The sequence below is a fragment of the Pipistrellus kuhlii genome, unplaced genomic scaffold (assembly GCF_014108245.1).
Source record: "Pipistrellus kuhlii isolate mPipKuh1 unplaced genomic scaffold, mPipKuh1.p scaffold_m20_p_2, whole genome shotgun sequence".
Classification (NCBI taxonomy): domain Eukaryota; kingdom Metazoa; phylum Chordata; class Mammalia; order Chiroptera; family Vespertilionidae; genus Pipistrellus; species Pipistrellus kuhlii.
Window position 1 is genome coordinate 161,280,433 of NW_023425515.1, and position 27,052 is coordinate 161,307,484.

Consider the following 27,052-nt stretch of genomic DNA (forward strand, 5'->3'; position numbering starts at 1 on the left):
CCATGTTGTAGCAGGTATTAGTACTTCACTCCTTTTTATGGGTGAACTAGAGGTCCGTTGCACGAAATTCGTGCATGGGGTGGGGGGCGGGGAGGCCCCTCAGCCTGGCTTGCCCCCTTTCACAATCTGGATCCACTGGCTCCTAACCACTTGACTGCCTGCCTCATCACCCCTAACCACTCCCTCTGCCTGCCTGATTGCCTCTAAACCACATGTGTCAAACACAAGGCCCGCGGGCCAAATCCGTCCAGCCAGGCCTTGCAATGTGGCCCGCACCGCGCTGTCATCGCTGCACTCCGCTGCGTTTCCATCACAATGACAGTTTATGACTGTTCAGTAAACCATTCGGCCCGCGATTTAGGCTGGATTTTAGATTTTGGCCCCTTCTCTGATTGAGTTCGACACCCCTACTCTAAACCCTCTGCCTGCCTGCCTGATTACCCCTAACTGCCTCTGCCTGGGCCCCTGCCATTGCAGCTTAGTCTGGAAGGACATCCAGAATGATGTCCAGAAGTTCATTTGGCTGTCCAGTCTAATTAGCATATTACACTTTTATTTTTATAGTGTTCCATTTTTGAATATACATCTTTTAAAACTGTTAACTCATTAACAGATTTTATTGTTTCCATTTGTACTTTCCATCCTTTATTATAGTGATATTCTTTTTTAAAAATTTGAACTATGATTAGCATATTGATAAAAATTTAAGACATATGTTGATTTGATTCATTTATATTGTACATTGCAATATGACTACCACCATAGCATTAGCTAACACCTTTATCCCATCTCAAAGGTCCCAGGTTCGATTCCGGTCAGGGGCATGTACGTTGGTTGCAGGCACATCCCTGGTAGGGGGTGTGCAAGAGGCAGCTGGTCGATGTTTCTCTCTCATGGACGTTTCTAGCTCTCTATCTCCCTCCTCCCTCCCTTCCTCTCTGTAAAAAAATCAATAAAATATATTAAAAAAAGAAAACAAACAAACAAAAAAAACTATGTCTTCATAGCTAATAGATAGTTCTGACACACATTTAGAAATTTTGAAGGTTTTGACAGGAAGCATTTGAAAGGCAGAGTAATGAAGTTTTCTGAATTGCGGGTATTGGGAAGGGTATTGGAGGTGTGCCAAATCCTATAAGCTCTGCTATTGTTACTCTCTAGTTCTGAGTGTGGGATTGCACTGTTAGGAAGAACAAGCTTCATCTTGCAAAGAAATGGCTTCATGTGCTGTTATCTCCATCTGCTGCATAAGGTAATGAGAACACTTGTTTTCATTCTCTGTTTACAGAGTCAGAGTTTCATCATGGTTGATGGGAAAGTTCTGCCCAGTGGAATCGGGCCTAAATGGGCAGTCAGACATCCCTTTCACAATCCAAGACTGCTGGCTCTCAACTACACTCCTGCCTGCCTTCCCTAACCACTTCTGCCTGCCAGCCTGATCACCTCCTAACCACACCCGTGCCAGCCTGAATGATGTCTAACTGCTCCCCTGCCATGTTTGCCCTTAATTTCTCTCCTCTGCTGGCCTGATCACCCCTAACTGCCCTCCCCTGCAGGGTTGATCACCTCCAACTGCCCTCCCTTGCAGGCCTGGTGCCTCCCAATTGCCCTCCTCTGCTGGCCATCTTGTGGTGGCCATCTTGTGTCCACATGGGGGCAGAATCTTTGACCACATGGGGGCAGTTATCTTGTGTGTTGAAGTGATGGTCAATCTGCATATTACTCTTTTATCAGATAGGATAGAGGCCTGATGCAAGGGTGAGGGCCAGCTGGTTTGCCCTGCAGGTTGTCCCGGAACAGGGTGGGGGTTCCCTTGGGTGTGGGGTGGCCTGAGCGAGGGGCCTGTGGTGGTTTCCAGGCCATCCACGCCCCTGGTGACCCAACCAGAGGTCCTGGTATCTGGAATTTATTTACCTCCTACAATTGAAACTTTCTAGCCTAGAGCGGAGCCAAGCCTTCTGCTCACTCCGTGGCTGCCGCCATTTCTGTTTGGATTTGTTTACCTTCTATTATTGAAACTTTGTAGCCTTGAGTGGAGGCTTAGGCCAGCAAGGGCAGGCAAAAAGCTTGACTTTTTCCATTGCCTGGGAAACCGAAGTCTCCCTCCTGCTCTTTGTGGCTGTAGCCATCTTGGTTGGGTTTATTTGCATATTCGCTCTGATTGGCTGGTGGGCGTGGTTGGTGGGCGTGGCTGGTGGGCATAGTGGAGTGATGTTAATTTGCATATTACTCTTTTATTAGGTAGGATAAAATTGAATAAAATTCTCATCAAAATGTACAATTTCCTCCCATCAAAATTCAGTGTTAAATTGCCCTGAAGGGTGTCCCTGATCAGGGGGGGATTCCCTTGGGGTATGGAGTGGCCTGGGCAAGGGGCCTGTGGTAGTTTTCAGGCTGGCCACACCCCCTGGTGACCCAAGGGGAGGACCTGGTATCTGGAATTTATTTATCTTCTATAATTGAAACTTTGTAACCTTGAGTGAAGGCCAGGGCTATAGAAATTTGGCTTCCTCCATTGCTGGGGGCAACTCAAGCCTCTTGGTCTCTCCAGCTCCATGGCTGCTGCCATTTTTGTTGGGATTTATTTATCTTCTGTAATTGAAACTTTGTAGCGTTAAGCAGAGGCCAAGCAGGCCAGGACAGCCAGAAAGCTTGGCTTCCTCCATTGATGGGGAAACCCAAACCTCCTGCTCTTTTTGTGGCCAAAACCACCTTAATTGTGTTAATTTGTATACTTGTTCCTGATTGGCTGATGGGCATGGCTTGTGGAAATAGTGGAAGTACGGTCAATTTTCATATTACTCTTTTATTAGATAGAATATACTTATTTAATAACAAACCCAGAGACATAAAACTCAGCTAAAATTTGTCCAAATTCCTGATCCACTGAAAGTGGATGAGTTAATAAATATTTACTGTTTTTTCTTTTTCTTAAAAGCACTTGGAGAATTTTAATAGATACTGAGTAGCACCCCATACTAATTCCCCCCCCCCCCCCCCCCCCCCGGCAACCATCAGATGTACTCTGAATCCAAGGGTCTCTTTCTATTTGGTTATTATTCATTTGTTTTGACTTTTCAGATTGAACTTTTAAGTGAAATTATATGGTATTTGTCTTTTACTTAAACTGACTTTGGGACAAAGTAGGTTTACAGTTGTGAGTACATAAAGCACAGTTTCTTCTTGTATTATTATTTATTAGTCATTATATTATTTTCCATTGGAACAACTGTAAACCTATTTTTGCCCCACCCTATATTTCACTTATCATAATACTCTCTAGTTCCTTCTATATTGCTGCAAATGGGATGGTTCCATTCTTTTTTATTGTTAATAGTATTCCATTTTGTGTGTGTGTGTGTGTGTGTGTGTGTGTGTTTGTATGATATTTTCTTTATCCTTTTTTCTATCAATGGACACAGGTTGCTTTCATATCTTGGCAATAAGTGAACCTAAAAGTCAATTGAATTAAAAATCTAAGGAACAGAATAAACTAGTGAATATAATAGAATCAGGAGCATAGAAAGGGCATGGACTGATAATTCTCAGGGAAAAAAGGATGGGGGGCGGTGCAGGAAGAGACTGGACAAAAGTCATACACCTATGGATGAGGACAGTGGGGAGGAGGTAAGTGCAGAAAGTGGGGTGGGTATCAGTTGGAGGGGAGTTATGGGGGGGGGAAGGAGAAACAATTATAAAAATCTGAATATTTATTAAATAAAAAAATAAAAAAAAGAATGTATTACTGATATCCACTATTTATACCCATTGCCCCTCCATAGCCTACCCCCCTTCTACCAAACTATTACCTATGTCCATGGGTTATGTGTATAAGTCCTTTAGTCTCTTCCTGGCCCTTCCCTATAATCCTTTTAATATTGATATATTGTTGAGTTCATAATGCTAATATTGTACTTTATTGAGAATTTTTAAAAAATTTGTATTAATTTCAGAAAGAGGACAGGAGAAGGATAAAGAGATAGAAACATCATGATTAACATTGATTGGCTGCCTTTTGCAAGTCCCTTAATAGGGATTTTTGCATCTATGTTCATCAAGGATATTGAACTTTAAATTTTTGTTTTGATAATGTCTTTATCTGGTTTTGGTTTTATGGCAATGCTGGCTTTGTAGAATGAATTAGAAGCATTCCCACCTCTTCAATTTTTGTTAATAGATTGAAAAGGAAGCTGTCTGGTCCTGAGATTTTGTTTGTGAGAGTTTTTATTATTATTATTATTATTTATTATTATTACTGCTTCAATTTCATTGCTATTAATAAGTCTTCTTAGATTTTCTATTTCTTCCTTGTCCAGTCTTGGAAAGTTGTTTGCTTCTAGAAATTAATCCACTTTGTGTAGGTTGTCCACTTGCTGGCACATAATAGTTCATAGTATTCTTTAATGATTCTTTGTCTTTCTGTGCTGTTGGTTATAATTTTCCTCTTATTTATTTGGGCAATATTTTTTTCTTGATCAGTTTGTCTATAGTTTCATCATTTTTGCTGAATTATGTATTGGTTTAAATTGACATCCAAATATATGTACTGCCATGGCTGGTGTGGCTTTGTTGGTTGAGTGTTGTTCCATTCACCAAAAGATCACCAGTTCAATTCCCAGTCAGGATAAACATGCCAGGTAGGATGTGTGTGTGTGTGTGTGTGTGTGTGTGTGTGTGTGTGTGCAGGAGGCAGCATATTGATGATTCTCGCTCATCACTGATGTTTCTATTTCTTTCTCCTTCTCCTGTTCTTTTTCTCTACAGCACATGTGTCAAACACAAGGCCCGCGGGCCAAATCCGTCCCGCCAGGCCTTGCAATGTGGCCCCCACCGCGCTGTCATCACTGCACTCCGCTGCGTTTCCATCACAATGACAGTTTATGACTGTTCAGTAAACCATTCGGCCCGCGATTTAGGCTGGATTTTAGATTTTGGCCCCTTCTCTGATTGAGTTCGACACCCCTACTCTACAGTCAATAAAACACATTTATAAAAACAAATATATGTACAAGTTGTAATTCATTGATATACAGTATGTTTTAGTTATAAAACTATAGAGCTAATCTTCTGTTTTTCTCATTTTATTTTCTTGCAACATTTATTGAAGAACTTGTATCTTTTCTTGTTTAGTGTTTTCCATGTCTACATTTTGTTGATTGCATCTCTGTCATTTTTTTCCATATATTTTTCTTATATACCCTACAAATTAGAAGTTAAAATACAAGTTTAATAAGATTCAAGGTTTTCCTTTGTTTTTTATTTTGTTGTTGTTGTTTTCTTTCTTTTTACCAGGAACATGTCATCAATATTTTGTTATTACTTCCAGAATAATCTCTGGTTGTCTCACTTTCTGTCATATTAGCAATCATTGGTTTTCAGTGATTAGGTTATTATATATTGTTACATTATTTACTTAAATAATCATTATATTGGCAACTATTATAACACTAAGTATTTTTAAATCAATATTTTATTGATCAAATTGTTTTATTTATTTCTTATATATTATATTAGTTTTTCATCTAATTTTTACATATTCTCATTGCCATTTGAAATTTTTTCTTAAATAATTTTCAAATAACCTATGGTAATAGTAAATTCTTTACATCCTTGACTATTTTTGCTCTTATAAGAAATTATTTAGAATAGGTAAAATTGTAGACTAAAAACACACTCACTCATTAGAATCCCATGTATTGTTATCATTTTTTCTAACATCTAATGATACAAATAAGATGTTCACTGTCTATTTAATACTATGTTCATTTAAGAAAATTATGTCAAAAAAGCAACGGGAATTACTTATGATTTTATGAATTTAAATTCACTTATAGGAAGTTGTTAGGGGAAAATTATATATCTGAATACTTATTGGCCATCATTCATATCAAAATCTTGGCCAAAAAAAAAAAATACAAATAAGACTTTTTAGGTTACTACCTATTACTTGGGATTCCTGGCTGACCAAATGTGGAGAAATGGTAAAATTAATTCAAGAAGGCAGGGTGAGCAGTTAAATAATGTCAAAATTGAATCAAGTATTAGTAATTTTTAGTGAATGGAATAACATAAGAGTTGGATAAATCAATCTATGTGAACAGCAATGTCAGAACATGAGCTTGGAGAGACCTGCATTGCACTCTTTTTGGGTGCTAGAGATATAGATGCCAATATAAAAATTGGCCTACATGTTGCAGAAGGAGAGTGAAAAATCTGAGAAGTATAGCTATGGTTTAGTGTATTACTAGCTGAAGGTCAGAGCAGAAGTCTTAAGGTCAGAGCAGAAACAGGTCACTCTGTGATTGTGCATTGCAATACTATAACTTAACCTTAGTATATAAATGTATAACTTGACAAAATATAATTTGAGACTTATTTTGTTTTCTCTCTAAAAATGATGAACTTTGTCACTAATAACCAGGTAGAAAATGGGGCCTTACAGAGAATGGAATATAAATGTGTGCTGGAAAAATGATAGATTAGAGTCATGATTAACCCTGACCACTTACCTCGTACTGTGGAATATAAAATACCGATAAGCACAAGGTAAAATACCATCAGAATCATTACCAAACTTGCCATATACCATATCCAGTCATTATACAAAGGAAAAAAAGGATCTGAAATAGAAACTGCAAAAGGTGTAAAAATTAGAAAATTAATTAAACTGAGAACAAGGGGGTGCTGGGAACCAATTCCAACATGTCTTAATTACAAGAGTTTCACCAAAAGGTTGGTGAAGCTTGGGCAGCTCAACAAGGGTGAGCCACATAGTAGTTTACCTGTTGGAATGGCTAAACAGCACTTCCCCCAAATCTGAATAGGATTGTCTGCTGCCAGATAGCTCAGGGCATTTTATTGCCTCCAATTGGCCAACCACCTAAACAGCTATTCCCCAAACTGATAATGTTTCTGTACCCTTTGAAACCTTACCCTTTAAAGTGTATATCTCCACCTTGCCTTAGGACAGATTATATTAAATAAATAGCATGGTTCCATAGACAAGGAAGTAGTCTTCAATTCCTTTATCTGAAGATCCTCTGAAATCCCCCCCCCCCCCCAACGGCTTTCAAAATTATCTTTTGTCTTTGGACTCCTTTTTAATCTATGCATCAGCTCCTTTCTCCAGATTGCTGAATCCTTTACAATGCTGGGACAAGAATCCCGGCAAAGGGGAGAGAATATTCAAGAACCAACATTTAGTAACTTTATTTGTACTGATAGTTTAGTATTTAAAAGCCATAATTTTACTACTTAAAATGGACTAATCCAATTAATCCTCATAACAACTATATAAAATAGACACTAATATTCTTTTATTTTCTTATTATTAATTTTGAGTTCATGTTCTGATAAGTTGAGACTTGGATGAGTAGAAGAGATTTTATGTTTGGGAAAGATGTGGATCTTTGGGGATGAAACAGACTATCATAGGCAGAATGGACAGCACCCCCTTCTGAGAGATACCTATACCCCAATCCTTGGAACCTGTAAATATTTTGCACTGCATGGAAAAAGAGGTTTTGCAGATATAATTTTAAGGTTATGAACCTTAAAATAGGAAGATTTTTCAGGAATATTTAGGTGGGGAAATCTAATCATATGAACCCAAGAAAGCAGAGATATTCTCTGGTTGCAGTCAGAAATATATGGCAGAAGGAGAAGTCAGAGATTACAAATGCTTGAAAGGGACTTGACCCACCATTTTTGGCCGAGCATCATAAAAAGCAAGTGAAGCCCTGACTGGTTTGGCTCAGTGGATAGAGCATCAGCCTGCAGACTCAAGGGTCCCAGGTTCAATTCTGGTCAAGGGCATGTACTTTAAGTTACAGGCACATCTCCAGTAGGTGGCATGCAGGAGGCAGCTGATCAATGTTTCTAATTCTCTATCCCTCTCCCATAAAAACATGAATAAAATATACTTTAAAATAAAAATAAATAAAAATAAAAAGCAAGTGAAGAAATCCAGGCAGCTTCTAGTCCTTCTGCTAATAATCAGCAAGGAAATGGAACCTAAGTACTACAACTACAAACAACTGAAATTGTCCAACAAACTAAATAACTTTGGAGGTACATGAGTGAGGCTCTGAGTATAATCTATCCTGAGGTAAAATTCTTTTTCATCATGGATTGTGAAACTAGAATAAATGATCTCTTCATCTTATAATGGTGCAATAGGCATAGGAAAGCCATTATAGACATTCCATTGAAATGAAGAGAAAATGATAAGAAAAACATGTAGTTACTACTACCAAACAATACAAATTTCTAAGGGGCAAACGCCTTAGGTTTCAAGTCCTGAGGATAATTCTCTAGGACTCGTGGATTTGGCCTCTGGACCTGGAGTCCTTATTCTAATTTCAAAAAGGATAGTATATGATAGTAGGCTGGATAATGAACTCCAAAGATATTAAATATCTAACCCATGGTATCTTATGCAGTAAAAGAGTATTTGCAGATGTGATTAAGTTAAGGATCTTAAAGTAGGGACCTTATTCTAAATTATCTGGTTGGGCTCAATGCAATCACTAGTACTCTTATTAGAGGGAGGCAGTTTATTTTAAACACAGAGGAGAAAATGTGGAGATAGAGCGGAGAGAAATTTAAAGATGTACATAGAGGAATGGGCCATGAACCAAGAAATAAAAGGATGAAGCTCTAGAAATTGTAAAAGACAAGAAATGAAATTTTCGTAGACCTTCTGGAGGATGCACAGTCTTTATGACAACTTGGGTTCAGCTGAGTGATACATGTGTTGCTCTAAGACACTAAGTTTGTGGTAAATTGGTACAGTGGCCATAGGACAGTAATATCTGTCTGCATCTTTACAGTTTTATTGTCTTGTTTTCTGTCAATAAACTTTAGAAATTCAACAGTCTTCATTTATTTTATCTTTCTGACCTGGTTAGTGCAAGTTGGCAGTTTTTCTGCTGGTATAACATTCTCAAGAGCCTTGAAGTTTTCCTCTGTGTGTTATAGGGACAAACTCTATTAGATAAGAGATCCCTCAACAGATGTTTCCAGGATAATATAATAAGTATTTCTAGTTCCTGCTGATATTGCTGAAGATATCCATGAGTCAACATCTAATCTAATCTAATCTAATCTAATCTAATCTAATCTAAATATGCAATCCTCTGCGTGATTGGATACTCTGATTTGATTTTATTCCTCCAAGATTTCAGCAAAAGATTTTCCAAACACACACTAGGCTTTCTCTATAGGGCACACTTTACTAACAGTGACTCTCCTAATTTTTCAATGGAAAGAGTTGAAAAGTCCTATATATGCTGTTGGTCGAGTCCTATTAAGCATGAGGATAGGAACTGACGGAAGATAGAGAGCCATAGAGAGCCCTGCTGGTAACCACCCTAATTCTCTAACATTCTTCTTTGTGGTTTAAAAGCAATGCTTAAAGTAAAATAAAGTTTCAGGGGTTTTTTTGCTTGTTTGGAGTTATTATCTTATATATACATTTCCTTATATATACATTTCTTTAAATAATTAAGAATTGTCAAATCATATTTTTAAATATTATTATATTATGCTTGCTGGTTTGGCTCAGTTGATAGAGCATCAGCCTGTAGACTGAAGGGCCCTGGGTTTGATTCTGATCAAGGCTTATACCCGGGTTGCAGGCTCAATCCCCACCCAGTGGGGGGCATGCAAGAGAAAGCTGATCATTGATTCTCTCTCATCATTGATGCTTCTCTCTCTCTCTCTTCCTCTCTGAAAAAAAAAAAAAAGAATATTATTATGTTATTTTATCAACTTTATCTCTAAGTGATAGCCACGTTTTATAGATATTAATTAAGTGCAAGGAAGGATTTCAATGTTTCATATGCTTTCTGAAATTACATGCAAACTGAAGAGGTATATGTAAATATTACTCTCAGATGGAACATTGTATATTCAATGTAAACACTAAGCTGCAAATAGATAAACACTAACTTATTGGTAGAGTCATGAAGGCACACCATCAGTGGCCCAGTAAAGTAAATGAGTGGTTAGACTCCATATTTTCTGGAGCCAGAATGTGTTTTTCTCCTTGTAGTGGAAGGGCTATATCCTTAAGCACAGTTGAGAACATCTTTAGTAGTTACAGGACCCTCAGTCCTTGACACCCACAACAATCTTAGTCTTGGGATTTGGTCCTCTAAGATGTCACCCAAACCACTGATCTTCCTGGTGATAATGAGAGAGTCACAAAGCTTGACTAAGCAACCCCCCAGGAAACAGATATCCAGGAAAAGGGAAAGTCCCTGAACCCATTTACCTTGTCTCCGGAAGATCGCATATATACTGAGCGTTGCAACAAAGCAGAGAAAACCCACTGCTTGAGCACAAATTGAGTTCATCATGTGAATTAAGTCACATGAAAACTCTGGAACAGAGAGAGTTAGAATTAATTAACGAGGAATGCAGCAATTGTGGGCATCACTGACCTAAGGACCATTATAAAAAAAAAAAAAGCACAGCTATTATCCCATGCCCACTCAACCTAGACAGGACTCAGGATATGAGTTTAGTTTGTGAGTGATGGCAGGGCCTAGTAAGATTGGACTTGTAGACTAATAGGGCTAAGAAAAGTTTCCATTCCTAGTTCTCACTACCTAACCTACCACAAAATTAATCTGTCTGGGAGGACTAGAGAGAGGCCTTAGGAATCTTCATCAGATTTCTGGGGATTCTGAGGATTGCGGGACTGACCAGATGTAGCTGTAATGACACTGAGCTGGCTGAAAGAAAAATCTATCTGTATCCACAGACTGAAATATTTAAACCTTTCAGCTTGAATTCCACTGTCAAGGAGCTTATTTTTATAAGCTAACCATAGATGATTAAAATGTTTTTCTGTGTATTACTAGAATATGTATTTTTTTTTTAAATCTGTGTCACCTTTCAGAGGAAAATAACAAGAACAATTAGGTTCTTTCTAAAGAAACTCAATTGTAGTAAAATTATGATTCCCACTCAAAGAGTTTCATGGAGAAGCAATGAAATTCTAATCATTGTTATATTGTATAATGGGCAGATATGTATCAGTAGGTTAGATTTTCACAACGAAGAAAATCCCCATGATACTATGCAACAGGCTGCTACATGAGTTGATAAGCTTCACAACCATTAAGGTGTGCAGGCAGAAACCTGACACTAAATACTGGGAAGAAGCACAATATTTAGAGCATGAGAATTGGAGCCAAACACATCTGCATTCCAATCTTGGCTCTGCTTATGAACTATGTGAGTCATCCCATCCTCATCCATCAAATGATGACAATAATAGCACTGCCTTTTAGGCTTAAATTAGATAAATTCTGTGAAATTATTATCACAATGTCTAGCATAAGGTAGGCACTGAATAAATATGATATCAGGTTTTAAGGATCTGGTAAAAAAAAAAAAAAAAAAAAAAAAAAGAGCACAATAAATTGTATCCTCTCTGTTGACTCATCTCCTCATCTCCATTTAATTGTCTACTCCATCTCCAAATTCACATCCCTCATCTAGCAGTTTACTCAACTATATATGAGCTATTTTGCTTGGTCATATTTTAGAAGAAGAGTTGTTTTTAATAAAGTCTGTTGTACATGTACATGATGGGCCACTGTATCATTCAGTGATCTGTTCATAAAGAAAGATGATATAGTCATTTAGTTTAGCCATAAAACCCTAGGGAACAGTCTGGTTACAAAGGACTTGTTGGCTTAGAGGTCTATTTCTTTTTCATGTTAATTTTGTTCTAGTCCTCAAATGGAGATAGTATCTTAAACATTGATGGCAATCTGTGCAGGCAAGGAGATTGTGATCAAATGAAGTGTATCCTAGATACATTTAATTTTGATTGGATAGACTCTTACCTAAGAGAGGAAGCACTCCCGGGGAATACAGAAGCAACTGGGCCTATGCAGCTCAGGAGACATGTATATTGACCTTATTCCTCTAAAAACCCTTGTTCTGGGAAGCTCCTAATTGAGAGGTGTGGAGTTTAACATTTCTAAAGTGAGAAACAAGCCCTAAATCATTCTATGTAAGATTTAGCACTTGTGACAAATATCATGCTGCTCTATTTAAGCCCACCATGTGACACATTAAGAAAGATGCCCTAAATGACTCTTACCTTTGTTGTAGCAGTTGCCTATTCTTTTGAATATCTCTCGAGAGAAAAGGAACACAAAAACAAAACACAGCATCACACAGAAAAGTGGAATGAAAGTCATTAGCAAACTGTGGACAGGAATAAACAGGTCACCTGAAAGAAAAAGCAGAACAATTTGAAGTTCAATAAATGCATGACAAGCACCACTATCACGTTAGAAATTTTACTGGTAATAAGCAGGATTCCCCTTCAGGTCCTGCATTGTCTTTATTTATCTATTTATTTATTTTTGGGTCAAGGCAGTGAAACAGTTTTAGTGACAAGTACAGACCTTAAGATTGAGCTCGTTTGGAGGACAGAATTGAAACTGAAGCCAAGTGAAATGAAAGAAGTCTCTCTTGTCTCTTATTAATATAAAGCATAAATGCTTCCTGATTATAAAGGAAACAATCAAGAAGAAACCTGGACATCATAAGTCATGCTGGGGTTGAGAAGCTCAGTGGCTGTAAGAGATCTTCAGAATTATCTAAAGAGCTCTTAGGGTGTAAGGATAATGTATACAAAGATATTTATTTTATGGTTTGCATTTTTGACAAGGTTATCTCTTATAAAGTATTTTCCTTGGAAATAGTCTGTTTAAGATGTAGCATTTAAATTCTAACCTACATGAAATTTATTTTTGTATATGGTTGCATGCATGAGTCTTTTTTATAAAATAAAAAAGCTGGATTAAATGATTTTGAAATTAGTATGGAAGAATGAATATCTACAAATAATAGGAAAGAAAGTTTAAATGAATAGAATTTATTTTATCAGATAATACATAGGGATGTAAAGTATATAATATTGTATTAACTATGTATGGTGCCTGATGGATTCTGCATTTATCAGGATGATCACTTTGTAAGTTATATACCGTATTTTTCGGACCATAAGACACACTTTTTCCCCCCCAGAAGTGGGGGGAAAAAGTCCCTGCGTCTTATGGTCCAAATATAGCCTACACATATACTTTAAAAAAAGTTTTTTTACTTGCCCGGCTCTGTGTGGTCTCTGTGTGCTTGCCCGGCTCTAAAATGGTTCTAAATGCTGCTGTTTACTTTACAGGGTTGATTACATGTGTTTATGACTGTGATGTTGGGTTTTAATGCACATAAAATATTTTAGGACACTATTTGTTTCAGAATCTTTTTTTCTTCATTTCCCTTCTCTAAAAACTGGTGCGTCTTATGGCCCGGAGCGACTTATGGTCCGAAAAATACGGTAAGTGTTTTATACAGTATAACTATACTTTATACCTGAAACAAATATGTTGTATGCCAATTGAATCCTATATAATAAAAGCCTACTATGCTAAGTATCCAGTCATCAGGTTGTCCATTCAATTAGATGTAATATGCTAATGATATGCTAAGGCCACTCAACTGCTCACTATAACATGCACTGACCACCAGGGGCAGACACTTCCACCTGTAGGTAAGCTTGCTGCTGGGGTCCAGCAAATCCAGACTGAGAGAGATGGACGGGACATGCCCTGGTACCCTTCCACAATCCCTCCCCAGTTGACCAACCTCCTGCTCCCCTCCCCTGTCCTGATTGTGCACCAATGGGGTCCCTCTACCTGGCCTGCACCCTGTCGCAATCTGGGACACCTCAGGGGATGTCCAAGAGCACGTTTAGGCCAGATCCTGCTCAATGCAGGAGCTGCCTCCAGTGGTCAGTGCACTCCCACAGGGAGCCAGCCACAGCAGTGGTAGTGGGTGCCTCTCCTGCCTCTGCGGCAGTGCACCAGATCTCTAGTTAAAAAATAAAACACTATTAAAAGCTGATTACAATGAAGTGATTATATTTACTTTATATTAATTTTGTCTTCATGGATATAAGTATTCCCATTCAAAGCATTCTTTCACAAACAGTTTTGTCCTTTTGAGGTCTTTTAGACAGGGTATGTGTTGTTTTTCAAGTGGGTTCTGCATGTGCCTTGTGATTCTATGTATTATATTTTGTGGCTAATGTTAAGTGCATGCTATTTCCCCCCAGATTTTTCTTGGGGGCTTTAACCATTTTTTTTTTATTATATCTTCACTCTAGTTTACAATTAAGAAAATATCTTATATATTTATCTTTTGGTTTCATATATACCTGTACCATATACTTGGTACTTTTTAATAACAGCAACATTTTTTGGATAGTTTTCCAGGAAAAACAAAGTTTATCATGCAGTGCTTTTGCAGATTTCATGTTTATGTTAAATGTTTAACATGTTTTGATATTTGTGAATTAAATAAAGGTATGAGAGCTTTATTTATTACATGAAATATTAAAAAAATGATAACAATATTGCTCATCTAGTCCATGAAAGGCCTTTTCCTTCCAAGTTTATTATTATGTAACTTGACTTCAGGTATTACCCACTTAATTGCATCAGATATGGCTCCATTTTTTTCAAATTGAAGTTTACTTTAATTTTAACTTGATTCCTATATGAAACTAATATTTGATGCATCTATATACTTCCTTTTATTTTGTATAAGAAGCAACTATCTTTAGTGAAACAGCGGGAAATATCAGAAAGGTAAAAAGAGGTTCTAATGGAAATTATTTGTTATCATTGATAAAAGAATGAGATCAAAACAAATATTTTTGAATATTGATCTTTGTCTACTTATTTCCTACCTTTTTCCTTATTCTTTCTCAGATAGTTTGTAGGTTTCTCTTATTCATCTAAAGGACATCTAAAAGGCATGCTCCAAAATGCAATTCTAGAATTTATTTTTATTTATTTTTTGTTCCCATTTTTTTTATCTTATCTAGTGTCACAGTTGTAAATATTCTTCTTAGGTTGAAGATATTCACATTATGTCTCAAACTTGGTCCCTTCCATAAAATTTTAACTCCTAGTCAACAATTTTATTTGCATGTCATATAAGCATGGTGTCTTATCTCCAAGATATGCTCATTTTGACACACTTCCCTATCTGAGTAGATGCAAACTTATCCTTCATGACTCAGAACCCTAACTTTATAATTATTCTTTATTCCTCTCTCTTTCATCACATATTCAATCGATCAGTGAGTCTTATTAACACTTCATTTAAAATATTTATAGAATCTTATCAAATCTTATTTTCAGAAAGTTTTATTTTATTTTATCTTTTGTGCTATACCTATTTCCAAAATCATTTTTATAGACTTCTATCTAGCCAGGGTAACATTCCCCCCCAGTTTGATTTCTAATTGTCTAAAAAGATTAGAGAGGATTTTTAGGAAAAAAGGCTGTGCCATCAATTAGGCCAGAAAGAGACTCCCTGAAATGACACATGAAGACCCACCACTCTGCTATAATTAGTCTAGACTTCTCTCATAGATGTAAACTAAGGGTGCCGTTGTCACACACAGGACATAGCTTTTTCTTATTTGACCTTTGATGTCTACCCACCATGCTTCTGAAGGTGATATATTGGTCAATAATAAAAAACTGCACTTTAGTTTCAAATTTTACTTATTGTTGGCTTGACTGGCTTCTCTCAACCTCTGTTTACCTACAAATGGTCATAATAATGCCTTCTTACTGAATTTTCAGAAAGTTTTATTTTATTTTTTAAATATATTTTATTAATTTTTTTACAGAAAGGGAGAGAGACAGAGAGGTAGAAACATCGGTGAGAGAGAAACATTGATCAGCCGCCTCCTGCACACCTCCTAGTGGGGATGTGCAGCAACTAAGGTACATGCCCTTGACCAGAATCGAACCTGGGACCTTTCAGTCCACAGGCTGATGCTCTATCCACTGAGCCAAACCAGTAAGGTCAAAAATCTTAAAGGTAGTGTTTGTACTTTAAAGATTTGTTCTCCTACTAATGAAACTAATTTTTGTGATAAAATGTCACCAAAACCATGATGTATGATTATACTTCTTTCTAAGATAAGTATATTCAGGAAGGTAAGTAACATCTTTTAAGTCACTGAGCTAGAAACTTGTTAAGCTTATACATGAATACTATGAATAAAGATGGGCTCTGTAATAAAATCAGTGCCAAAAAACCTCACAGGCTAATTTGGTCATAAAGTCCTAACTGGCAGGTCATGGTGGATAGTCATACCCTAGGCTTATAACTTGTTTAGTAAAATATTTTCTTTCACTTTAGGCAAGACTTATCCATTGCCTTTGTGCCTCTTGGTTAACAGACCTTTGAAATGCCAGAGTAATCCCCTTTGAAGACTCCTGGGAGGCATAAGCACCCTCAATGGATCACACAATCTCGTTAACTATTCTGTAATCTAATCACAGAGATTTCCCTGCCTTGCTCTCTCCCACCTCCATGTCATCTTTCTTATGTCCAAATATATAAAGAGAACTGAAAAACTGTCCTTCTTGTGAGCATATTAGATCTTGCTTCCAGGCACATCATCAGTTTGGCTAAATAAACTCTTACAAAAATTCTCCACAATTTGGACATTCTAGCAATGTTGTAAGGGTCTAATGAGATAATGCACTTTCCTTTAAAGCTGTAAAGTGTACCCAAACCTATAACAATTATAAAGAGTCACATTGAAAGAGTGCTTGATAATGTACAAAGCTTTTTAACATGAATTATCTCATTTATTTTCTCTATATGTTGCTTTATTGACAACCAAACCCTGCCAAACACTCACCAGCTAAGATGATCTTTATTTGTTTCTCTTCATCTGATAGAGGGTTGCGAATGTAACAAATCATATCACCCTGTGATTTGTATCTGAGAAGAGTCATCTTGATGTGGAATAATCCAGCTCCATCTTGTGAATAGGACAGTGATGAATGTGGAATTACCTCTCCCTTGCTGTCCCTGCACACCATCTGGGGCTGTGGGAACCAGCCTCCTGAGTTACACTCCACCATAAGTCCATGAATTCCAGGAGCCTGAATATGAATCTGTGTCTCCAAGCCTAATGCTAGGTAAGTGAGACAGAAATCAAAATAGTTATTGTACTGAGGTTGAGTTGAAAGATGAAAGGAAAAAGTGTCTTATTAATCTTGTATTCTGCAATATAAGAAGAAGTAACACTCAAATCTATATCTAAGCTACATGGTGGACTATTTTTGGTTACTCGGCACTGTTTATTTATTGCATAGTATAATTTTGCATTAGATCTAGTGGTTCATCTTCTATTTAGAACACTTAAGATACTTTGTAAAACATAAAAAAGACAATAAATAAAAATGATATATTTTCCACATATTTCAGCTCACAAGATCACTGATATGAAATGCTTCACCATAAACATACCTGCTACATTCAGGTCCATGCTTGCCACATTGCTGAAGTTGCTGTCCTTAAAGGAGCACTGGTATGTTCCATTATCAGAAACACGGATATTATGAAGTCTGAGCGTCACTTTGCCCTCCCCAATTGCTTCTTTCACAAACTCTGTGCGATCCACATATTCTGAGGAAGCTTTCCCTTTCACTTCATGACCATCTCTGTATAGGTGAACAAGCTTACTAGTAGAATGGTCACCCTTGAACCAGGACACCTCCATATGTTTTGCACTTTGTGGTGGGGACAACTGGCAGCTAAACTCAGTTTGTCCTCCTACCATAGCCACCAAGTGTCCTGTGGGAATGGTCACTGTCCACTTTTCTGTAGAGAAAAATAGAAAACTATAGGGTGAATTTCAGGCCAACTACATTTTTGTTGCTTTATATTAAAGGACACACTATTATTCCCATCACACATTCATATTCTAAATATTTAGCTCTGAACATATCTGTCTAAATCAATATTTTACTTATTTAAAATATCTATGTTACTGCATCATTTTATTTAACATATATTTACTTGGCTTCTGAGAAGATGGCAGAGCAAAAAGCACCAGGAATCTGAATCTCTACTTAGACAATAATTGCACTGGCAGAATCTGTCTGAGGTAACTATTTTAGAATTCTGAAGTCTATGGAAGGCCTTCAATTTTCAAGGGAAAGCTTGGATGGTAAACTGCATCAATTGTGATCCATTTTAGCTCATATCACAGCAGCATCTACCCAATCTTCACCTTTAGCCCAATGGCAGGCAACTGTGCAACTCTCCCTGGAAAGCGTATCCATAGTTTTCACATAGCTTATGGGATCCTGTGTAAGATCAAAGGACCCTGCCTTTCAAATACTGGGAATCTGTGCTGTCATCTCTGATAGTTGCTCCCAATCACAGAGATTGGAGGTCAAAGAGGCAAGTATTGTACCTTCTATTTTTTCAAGCCACACCTCTCTAACTGAAGTAACATTCTGGGAATTTAAAGGGCCAGCATCCTTTCATTCACCCCTTTATTTTCCTCTTTTTCCCCTGCTGAGCACCAGACATTAAAGATTAGTACATTCAAAAGCAAGTGCATATATGGGGAAAATTAGAAAGTGACCACATATGTTCAGGAAAGGGGATAGGCTCAGAAAAGACCCAAGGAGACTAAAAGTTTATATCTCAAGCTGATCCTGGTCACATCAACAGCCTACAACAATAAAACAAAACAAAACAAAACAAAATAAGAACAATAAAGAAAACAATAATAATAAAAAAAAGACAGCAAATCCTGGAAAAGTTGGGGACTCATATTTTGAGTTAACACATTAGATTTCAATATCCAGTTTTCTTTTATAAAAAATCACAAAACAGCCAAAACTGGTTTGGCTCAGTGGATAGAGCATTGGTCTGTGGACTGAAAGGTCCCAGGTTCGATTCCAGTCAAGGGCATGTACATTAGTTGTGGGCACATCCCCAGTAGGCGGTCTCTCATCAACATTTCTAGCTCTCTATCCCTCTCCTCTCCCTTCTTCTCTGTGGAAAATCAATAAAATTTATTTTAAAAAATCACAATACATACAAAGAAACAGGAAAATATGGCACATTACAAGGATCAAATAAATAAACAGAAACTGTCCTGAAAAAAGACTTGATGGCAGATCTACAATTATAGACTGTAAAACAACCATCTTAAAGATACTCCAAAAACTATAGGAAGAAGTGAGATAGTTAACAACAACAAAAAATATATGAATGAAATGGAAATATAAATAAAATGAAAATCTAAAAGAAAGCAAAATGGAATCCTAGAGCTGAAAAAACACAACTGAAATAAAAAAGTCAGTAGAGGGATTCAATTGCAGATTTAAACAGGAAGAAAAATAATCCATTAACTTGAAGACAAGACAACAGACATTATTAAGCTGGAGAACAGAAAAAACAAAGATTGGAAAAAGTGAGTGGAACTTAAGGGGGTTTCTGGTACATCATTAAGTAGACCAATATATTTATTGTGGGAGTCCCAAAAGGGGAAAAGAGAGAAAAAAGGGGGCAGAGAGAATATTTTATATAATAATGACTGAAAATTCCCAAATGTGATGAAAGACATGACTATAAACATCTATGAAGATCAACAAACTCTGAGATGAACTCAAAGAAAATAACAAATAAACACTTTAAAGCCAAAAACGATTTGGCTCAGTAGATAGAGCTTCGGCTTGCTGACTGAAAGGTCCCAGGTTCGATTCTTAGTTGCGGGCACATCCCCAGTAGGGGGTGTGCAAGAGGCAGCTGGTTGATGATTCTCTCTCATTGGTGTTTCTAACTCTCTATCCCTCGCTCTTCCTCTCTGTGAAAAATCAATAAATTACATTTAAAAAAAAAAATAAAGTCAAACTTTTAAAAGAAAAAGATAGAATCCTGAGAGCAGCAAGAGAGAAGCAACTCATCACTTATGAGGGATTATAAATATATTTCTTATCAGAACTTTGGAATCCAGAAGAAGAAGAAGAAGAAGAAGGAGGAGGAGGAGGAGGAGGAGGAGGAGGAGGAGGAGGAGGAAAGAGAAAGAAAAAAAGTACTCAAGGTAGTTACAGTAACTTGAAACTATATGAAAAAATAAAGTATCCAATAAAGATAAATACATGAGCAGGAATAAAAACTATTGTTATTTTAACAATGTTCTCTAACTCCACTTTTTGTTTTCTGTGTAATTTAAGAAACTAATAGTTTTTTTTAAGTTATTGCACTAAAAGCTAGCATTATTGCAACTTTGGTTTATATGTCCACATTTTGCACTGTAAATTATAAGAGCCTAATGTAATTAAAATAATTATTAGTTTATGTCTTAGGGCACACAATGTATAATTTTGTACCTTCAACAAGTGAAAGGAATAGGTACAGAGCAGTTAAAGAAACAGTTTTTTAAAATCTTATTAAATTTAGGCTGTTATATATTCAAAATAGAGTATTATACTTTCAGGATGTTAATGTAATTTCTATGATAACCACTCAAAAATAGCTATAGAATATGTAAAATAGGAAATGAGGGAGGAATTTAAACTATTTATACAAAAACTCAATTAGATACAAAAAAATGGGGGACAATAAAGCAATATAGCATACAAAAAAGAAATAACAAAATTGCAAAAGTAAGTAATTACTATAAATGTAAATGGATTAAAATATCCAATCAACAGACAGAGCTAGAAGAATGAATATGTTACTTACAAAAGACTCACTTTAGATCCAAATACTCAAATAAATTAAAAGTTAAAGAATGGAAAAAGATAAGCCATGGATGAGGAAAAGATAGTGATGATTGCACAACATTATTAATATATTTAATATTAATGAACTTTACACTTAAAAATAACTAAATAGTTAATGTCATTTTATGTGAATTTTACCACAATAACATTTTTTGTTGATTTTAGAGAAAGGGAGGTGGGGGGGGGAGAAGGGGAGGAATATTGATTTGATGTTCCACTTATTTATGCATTCATTGGTTGATTCTTATATGTGCCCTGACAAAGGATCAAACTCACAATCTTGGTGTATTGCCAATATGCTCTAAACAACTGAGTAACCCAGCCAAGACCGCAGTGAAAATATATGCTTGATGGAAAATAAAACCACATAAGGCAAAAAAGAATAACAGCAAAGAACAAAGACAACAAATAGAAAACAGTAAACAAAAATATGTTAGACATTAATAAAGTTATATCAATAATCACTTTAAACATCAGTGACCTAAATAAACCAATTAAAACACAGAAATTGTCAGTGATTCAAAAACAAGATCCAATAAAGTGTTGTCAACAATAAACCCAATTTTAATATAAATAATTTCAGTTTTATAAGTGGAAAAGTGTGACATACAAAACAGAACATGTTACCCAGCCTTAAAAAGTAAAATCTTGTCATATGCTACATGTATGAACCTGGAAGAAAATACATAAAATTTAATAAGCCAGTCACACAAAGACAAATATTGCATAACTCCACTTATCTGAGGCATCTAACATAGTCAAACTCACAGAAGCAGAGTAGAATGATAGCTGTTTTTTTGTTTTGTGATTGAAAGGAGGGGAAAACGAGGAGTAGTTTTTAAATAAGTATTTTGAAAAACATTATATTACTTTATGGATAATGCAAATATCTTATAATAACTAAGAATTCCTAGTATCTTTCTCCATTTCTTTGCATCATCACTGTCATTCACTTCAGTTATACATAAACTATAATCATTGATTACATTGTTGCTATTATTATTTTGAACAAACTATTATTTTAGGTCTATTAAAAATAAAAAAAATAATATTGCCTTAATTTATTCCTTCCCTATTGCTTTTCTTTGTTTTATGGAGATCTGATTTTCTGATCTGTCTCACATTTCTTCTCTTTGAATAACTTAACATTTCCTATAAGCTCTATAAGTGAACTGGGTGGGTCCCTAGGTTCCTGTATTCTTTAAAAAAATTTTTCTTTAATTTTCTGTTGTTTTAATATTATATGCCTCGATGTAATTTTTTAGTGTTTATCCTGATTGGTGTTCTGTACGTTTCCTGGATCTATGGTTTGGTGACTGATATTAATTTAGGGAAATTCTTAGTCATTATTATTTCAAATATTTCTTCTATTCCATTCTCTTTTCCTTTTTGTTCTGTTATTGCCATTATACACATATCACATTTTTTATAGTTGTATCACAGTTATTGGATTTTCTCTTTTTAAAAACCAAACTCATTTTCTATTTGTTTTTAAGTTGTTGTAGTTTCTATTGATATTTTTTCAAACTCAGAGATTCTTCCCTCACTCATGTCTAGTCTGTTATTGAGTCTATGAAAGGCATTCTTCATTTATGTTACATTTACATTTATGTTACAGTTTTTTCCTCTATAATTTTTTTTTGCTTTTTGTTTTTAGTGTTGAGCAGCCAAAGTGTCATTCAGTAGATGAGTGAATATAAAAGCTGTGGTACATTTACATAATGAAATACCACACTGCCATAAAAAGAAATAAAATGTTATCCTTTGCAACAGCATGGGTGGAGCTAAGGAACATTATGCTAAGTGAAATAAACCAGTCAGAAAAAGACAAGTACCCTATTCACTCAAATGTGGAATTTAATGAACAAACAGAAATACCAAACAAAGTAGATACAGACTCATAGATAGGGAGCAGGCAGACAGCTCTGGTTGTGTGTGTGTGAGGGGGGCAAGGGTTGGAGGAGTATTGGGGAGAATGGAGGGATTGAACAAAAAAAGAAAGAAAAGAGAGAATTCACAAACATATGAAAATGGTGTGGTGATTGCAAGAATAGGGGTGAGGAGACATGGAAGTGGAAGAGGAATAGAGAGAATAAATGGTGATAGAAAATATAAAATTTAAAAATAAAAAAAGAGCCGAAACTGGTTTGGCTCAGTGGATAGAGCGTCGAACTGCAGACTGAAAGGTCCCAGGTTCAATTCTGGTCAAGGGCATGTATCTTGGTTGTGGGCACATCCTCAATAGGGGGTGTGCAAGAGGCAGTTGATCAATGTTTCTCTCTCATCGATCTTTCTAACTCTCTATCCCTCTCTCTTCCTCTCTGTAAAAAATCAATAAAATATATATTTTTTAAAAATCTTAAAAAAAATAAAAAATAATAATAATAAAAAGAAAAAAGAAGCTCAGTTTGGCTCAGTGGATAGAGCATTGAAGGGGCCCAGGTTCTGGTCGAGGGCACATAGCTTGGTTGCAGGCTTGATTCCTAGCCCTGGTCAAGGCACATGTGCGAGGCAAACAATCAATGTGCCACTCTCACATCAATGTTTCTCTCTCCCTTCCTTCCTTCCTTCCTTCCTTCCACTCTCTCTAAAAACCAATGGAAAAATATCCTCGGGTGAGGATAAACATAAACAAACAAACAAACAAACAAATGCCATATTTCAAAATTGTTTTTCCCCCTTCCTAAAACATGATGTGATTTTTCTCCAATATTCACTGTTAGATCCTAGTAAAAATGCTGGAGGTAAAATTTACAAAAGTGAGTTCTCCCATGACTGAGCCTTCCTGGATCTTTTAACCCTCAAACTTGTCCACACTGAGATTCCAGCAATTAAGTAATTACAGCTTAGATCTCCTAACCCTGGTACTGGTTTCCATTAGATGTTTCTGATGTGGATGGAGGTTGAGTCTCTAAACTCTCCACTTGTCTAACTCTCCCATTTGTCCTATAACCTCACTTCCCTGTTGGACCTAAAAAGACATTGATTTTCAGGTTTTGGTGGGTTGTTTTTTTTGTTTTTTTCAGATTTTTAACTTGATGTTAGGATGCATGGATGACTTCCAAGGTCTTTACATGCTAAACTGGACACTGGAAGTCTGTCCTGGGTTTTTCCATAACTGTGACTCAATAAGAAAAGAGTAGATGTCCTTACCTGATGTTGATGTCATCACTTGTAGGAAAAGAAAGCCCACACAGTACCCAGAAAAAGAAGAGGATTTAAGCTTCATCATGCCTGGGGGGAAAAGCAAGGAGAAAGTCACAGACTATGAGATATTTGTAGAAATTGTTTAGATACATTGAATTAATCAAGATCACAAAGAGGGACAATTTTGAAACTCTTCATTCAGAGTATAACTTCTCTCAGTGTTCAACAAAATGATCATGTCCACGCAAAGTGTTCTGATTAGAAAAGGTCTTCTCAGTCCCCTTTTCCCACTAAATCACACTTGCTTTTTATCTCTCTTTCACTTTGTGACCTAACCTACTAAGTGAACATTTCCTCCAGTAGGTGTAACAAATGGAATAGAAGAAACATCCTAAGTGAATATATTGGGGGAGGAAACCAAAATGTCAAGCACAAAAGTATGAATGTCTAAGCATGCATGGTAAAGTAAGGAAAGTATTTTTTGAATTCATGTTTTTTAACAATTAAGATAAAACTAAATTAAGGTGGTACTAAATAGCTTGTTAATAAATGTTTTCAATCCTCACCTGAGAAGTGAGAATATTTTTCCCTTTGATTTTTTTTTGGGGGTGGGGGTGGGAAAGAAAGAAGAGGAGGGAGGAAGAAGAGAGAGAGAGAGAGAAGAGAGAAACATTGATGTGAGAGACACAAAAATTGGTTGCTTCCCATACATCCTCCAACTGGGGGCAGGGATTGAACCTGCAACCCAGCTGCATATGTGTCCCTGACTGAGAACTGAGACATTCCAATAAGTGCAGGCCAATGCTCTAATGACTGAGAAACAATAAAAAAGGTGGTCAAACAATATATTTTGAAGTCCAATAAGATGTAAAACTTTATTAAAATCACAGCCTTGTACTAAAGAAATGATTCAATATCTCAAGGAAGAAATTCATATTAACAAAATCTATCTACTATTGAAAAAAAGAGGTTTATTTGTTCTATATTTATTATTTTCCAATGTGAAAACAAATTAAATTAATGGTGATTTATATTTTACTAGTGCCCTAGTGCATGGATTTGTACATATTGAAAAGGAAATTTTAAAAGGTGGCCAGCGGGGCGGGACTAGGCAAGAAAGGCTGGACATACCCTGGTGCCAATCTCTGTCGGTACCTCCCCAGCCAGCCACACCAGGGGTTTCTCAATAGCTCAGAGGTCTTCTGCAGAGTGAGCAGGATCCCTCTGGCAGGTGGGGTCCCTCAGCCTTTCCTGTGGAGGTTAAGCTGAAACCATACATATGAGGGGTTCAGATGTATGAGAGTTGTTATTGCTTGGTGGTCAGTATGCATCATATCTACTGGCCAGTCAGCCAGTAGCTTAGCCTTTTATATGTATAGATTATTTTACATATCTAACAGATATGACAAATGATTATCAATAACACTGGCCCATTAGACTATTCACATCCTAGCGTGTGGAGGTAGGTTGGTAGGTTGCCATACCACAAAGAAAAGCAGATTACAATTTTCAAAGAGATGTAATGATCTCTAGATCAGTGTTTCCCAACCTTCTCTCATGATGAGAATCACCTGGTGGAGTTGTTAAAACAACTCCTGAATCCCAACTAAGAAGTGCTAAACTAGAATTTTTGGGAACATATAGGTAAAATTGTATACTTAACTAGTGCTCTAAGACAGATTTTATATACAGAGCACTAAGTTAGGTATGCAATTTTACCTATATGTTCTCAAAAATTCTAGTTTAGCACTTCTTAGTTGGGATTCAGGAGTTGTTTTAACAACTCCACCAGGTGATTCTCATCATGAGAGAAGGTTGGGAAACACTGCTCTAGATGACTCCCTCCTTTACCATTCCTATTCAGAATCAGTAACTTGAATCTATGAAAGACAAGTGCTTATTTTTAAAAGCAAGTGATAAGAGAAATAAAAGCACATGTCTGTATTAAGACTTGTATCCAAGTGTGAATAATGGCTTTGTTTGTAATAGTTAACAACTGGAAGTAATAGTAACTAGAAATGGACAAACAAGTTGTGGTACATCTATATGATGTAATATACTTAACAAGAAAAAGGAATTAACCATTTTGCACACGTGTGAATCTCAAAAGGATTGTGTTGTGTTAAAGAAGTTAGACAGAAAAAATGGTCCATACTGAGTGAATACATGAAAAAAAAAATTCTAGAATTGCAAGTAATCTCTGTGGTTGCTTAAGGAGGGGAAAATGAAGAGGAAGAAATAATTACAAGCCTGCTTGACTTTTCCTTCATTTTGGGGAGTGATGGATATGTTTTTTATATTGATTAAAGATAGTTTCACAGGGTATACATATGTAAAACTTGAATTATTTACTCAAGCTATGCAGATTCTTGTATGTCAATTATATCGATACCTCAATAAATCTTTTTTTCAAGTCTACTTAAAATACGATTAAAATATTAATAGTAATATTTTATGAAGTATTTATATTTAATAATGGTACCATTTGTATCATGTCTAAAACATTGGCTTCACTGTAAGTTTTCTTTGAATTGTTTAAAAAAAGAGATAGGGACACTGTCTGGGTGGTTCAGTTGGTTGGGGCAGTGCAACCCACCGACTGATGTTTCTGTTTCTCTCTCTCTCTCTCTCTCTCTCTCTCTCTCTCTCTCTCTCTCTCTCTCTCTCTCTCTCTCTCAATAAAAGCACGTCCTTCGGTGATGATAAAAGAAGAGACTAGAAAAGGGGCACTATTTCTGGGACCCAGAGCAAAAAAAAACGGTTTTTCATTATTAACAAGCCAATACTAACATTTGAAAGCAGATCTCTTTTGAAACACCTGGCTGCCTGTTAACTTTCTAAATCCCCAATATCACTATTCTGTGATGAAAAGATTGGCAGTGAGACCTCTAACACCATGCCTTGTCCTTAATGTCATTCACAATCTGATCACGTACCTGAGCTCTAGGATCCAGGAGAAATTTCTTTTGGGTCCTTCAGAAAGTCACCTCAAGGTCTCAAGGTGATTCAGCAGTGTTCCTCCACCAACAGTTGGTAACAGCTACACTTCAGTCAAGCGGGCTCTCTATTTACCAGAGCTTCCACCTATTGCCTGTTGGAGGAACTATTTTCCCCTGACATCTGATATCAAAGTCCCTTCATAGGAAAACCAGCAATGTATCTGTTTCACGTATTATAAAATCTCAGATCTATTTGCAGCTAAACCTTGCATCACCAAGAGAACTCCATGTTATAGTTGCAAGAGACAGGTCCCAACA

General features: G+C 36.4%; 1 protein-coding gene across 4 annotated transcripts; it reads right to left on the bottom strand.

Annotated features, from left to right (window-relative positions):
* Positions 1-5,000: 5,000 nt before the first annotated feature.
* Positions 5,001-27,052, bottom strand: LOC118723842 (selection and upkeep of intraepithelial T-cells protein 8-like). Of its 4 annotated transcripts, XM_045584577.1 has the most exons (7): positions 26,732-27,051; positions 23,802-23,882; positions 17,371-17,724; positions 16,757-17,035; positions 6,506-6,632; positions 5,616-5,623; positions 5,001-5,189 (listed from the first exon to the last, which is right to left on the bottom strand). In XM_045584577.1, exons 2-7 carry the CDS (start codon positions 23,878-23,880, stop codon positions 5,143-5,145), a joined length of 894 nt encoding a protein of 297 aa, XP_045440533.1. In that variant the 5' UTR covers positions 23,881-23,882; positions 26,732-27,051; the 3' UTR covers positions 5,001-5,142. The 4 variants fall into 4 exon arrangements, with proteins under 4 accessions (XP_045440533.1, XP_036302456.1, XP_036302457.1 ...); XM_036446563.2 differs by lacking the exons at positions 5,001-5,189; positions 5,616-5,623 and having other exon boundaries at positions 6,351-6,632; positions 26,732-27,052; XM_036446564.2 differs by lacking the exons at positions 5,001-5,189; positions 5,616-5,623; positions 6,506-6,632 and adding an exon at positions 10,352-10,382 and having other exon boundaries at positions 26,732-27,045.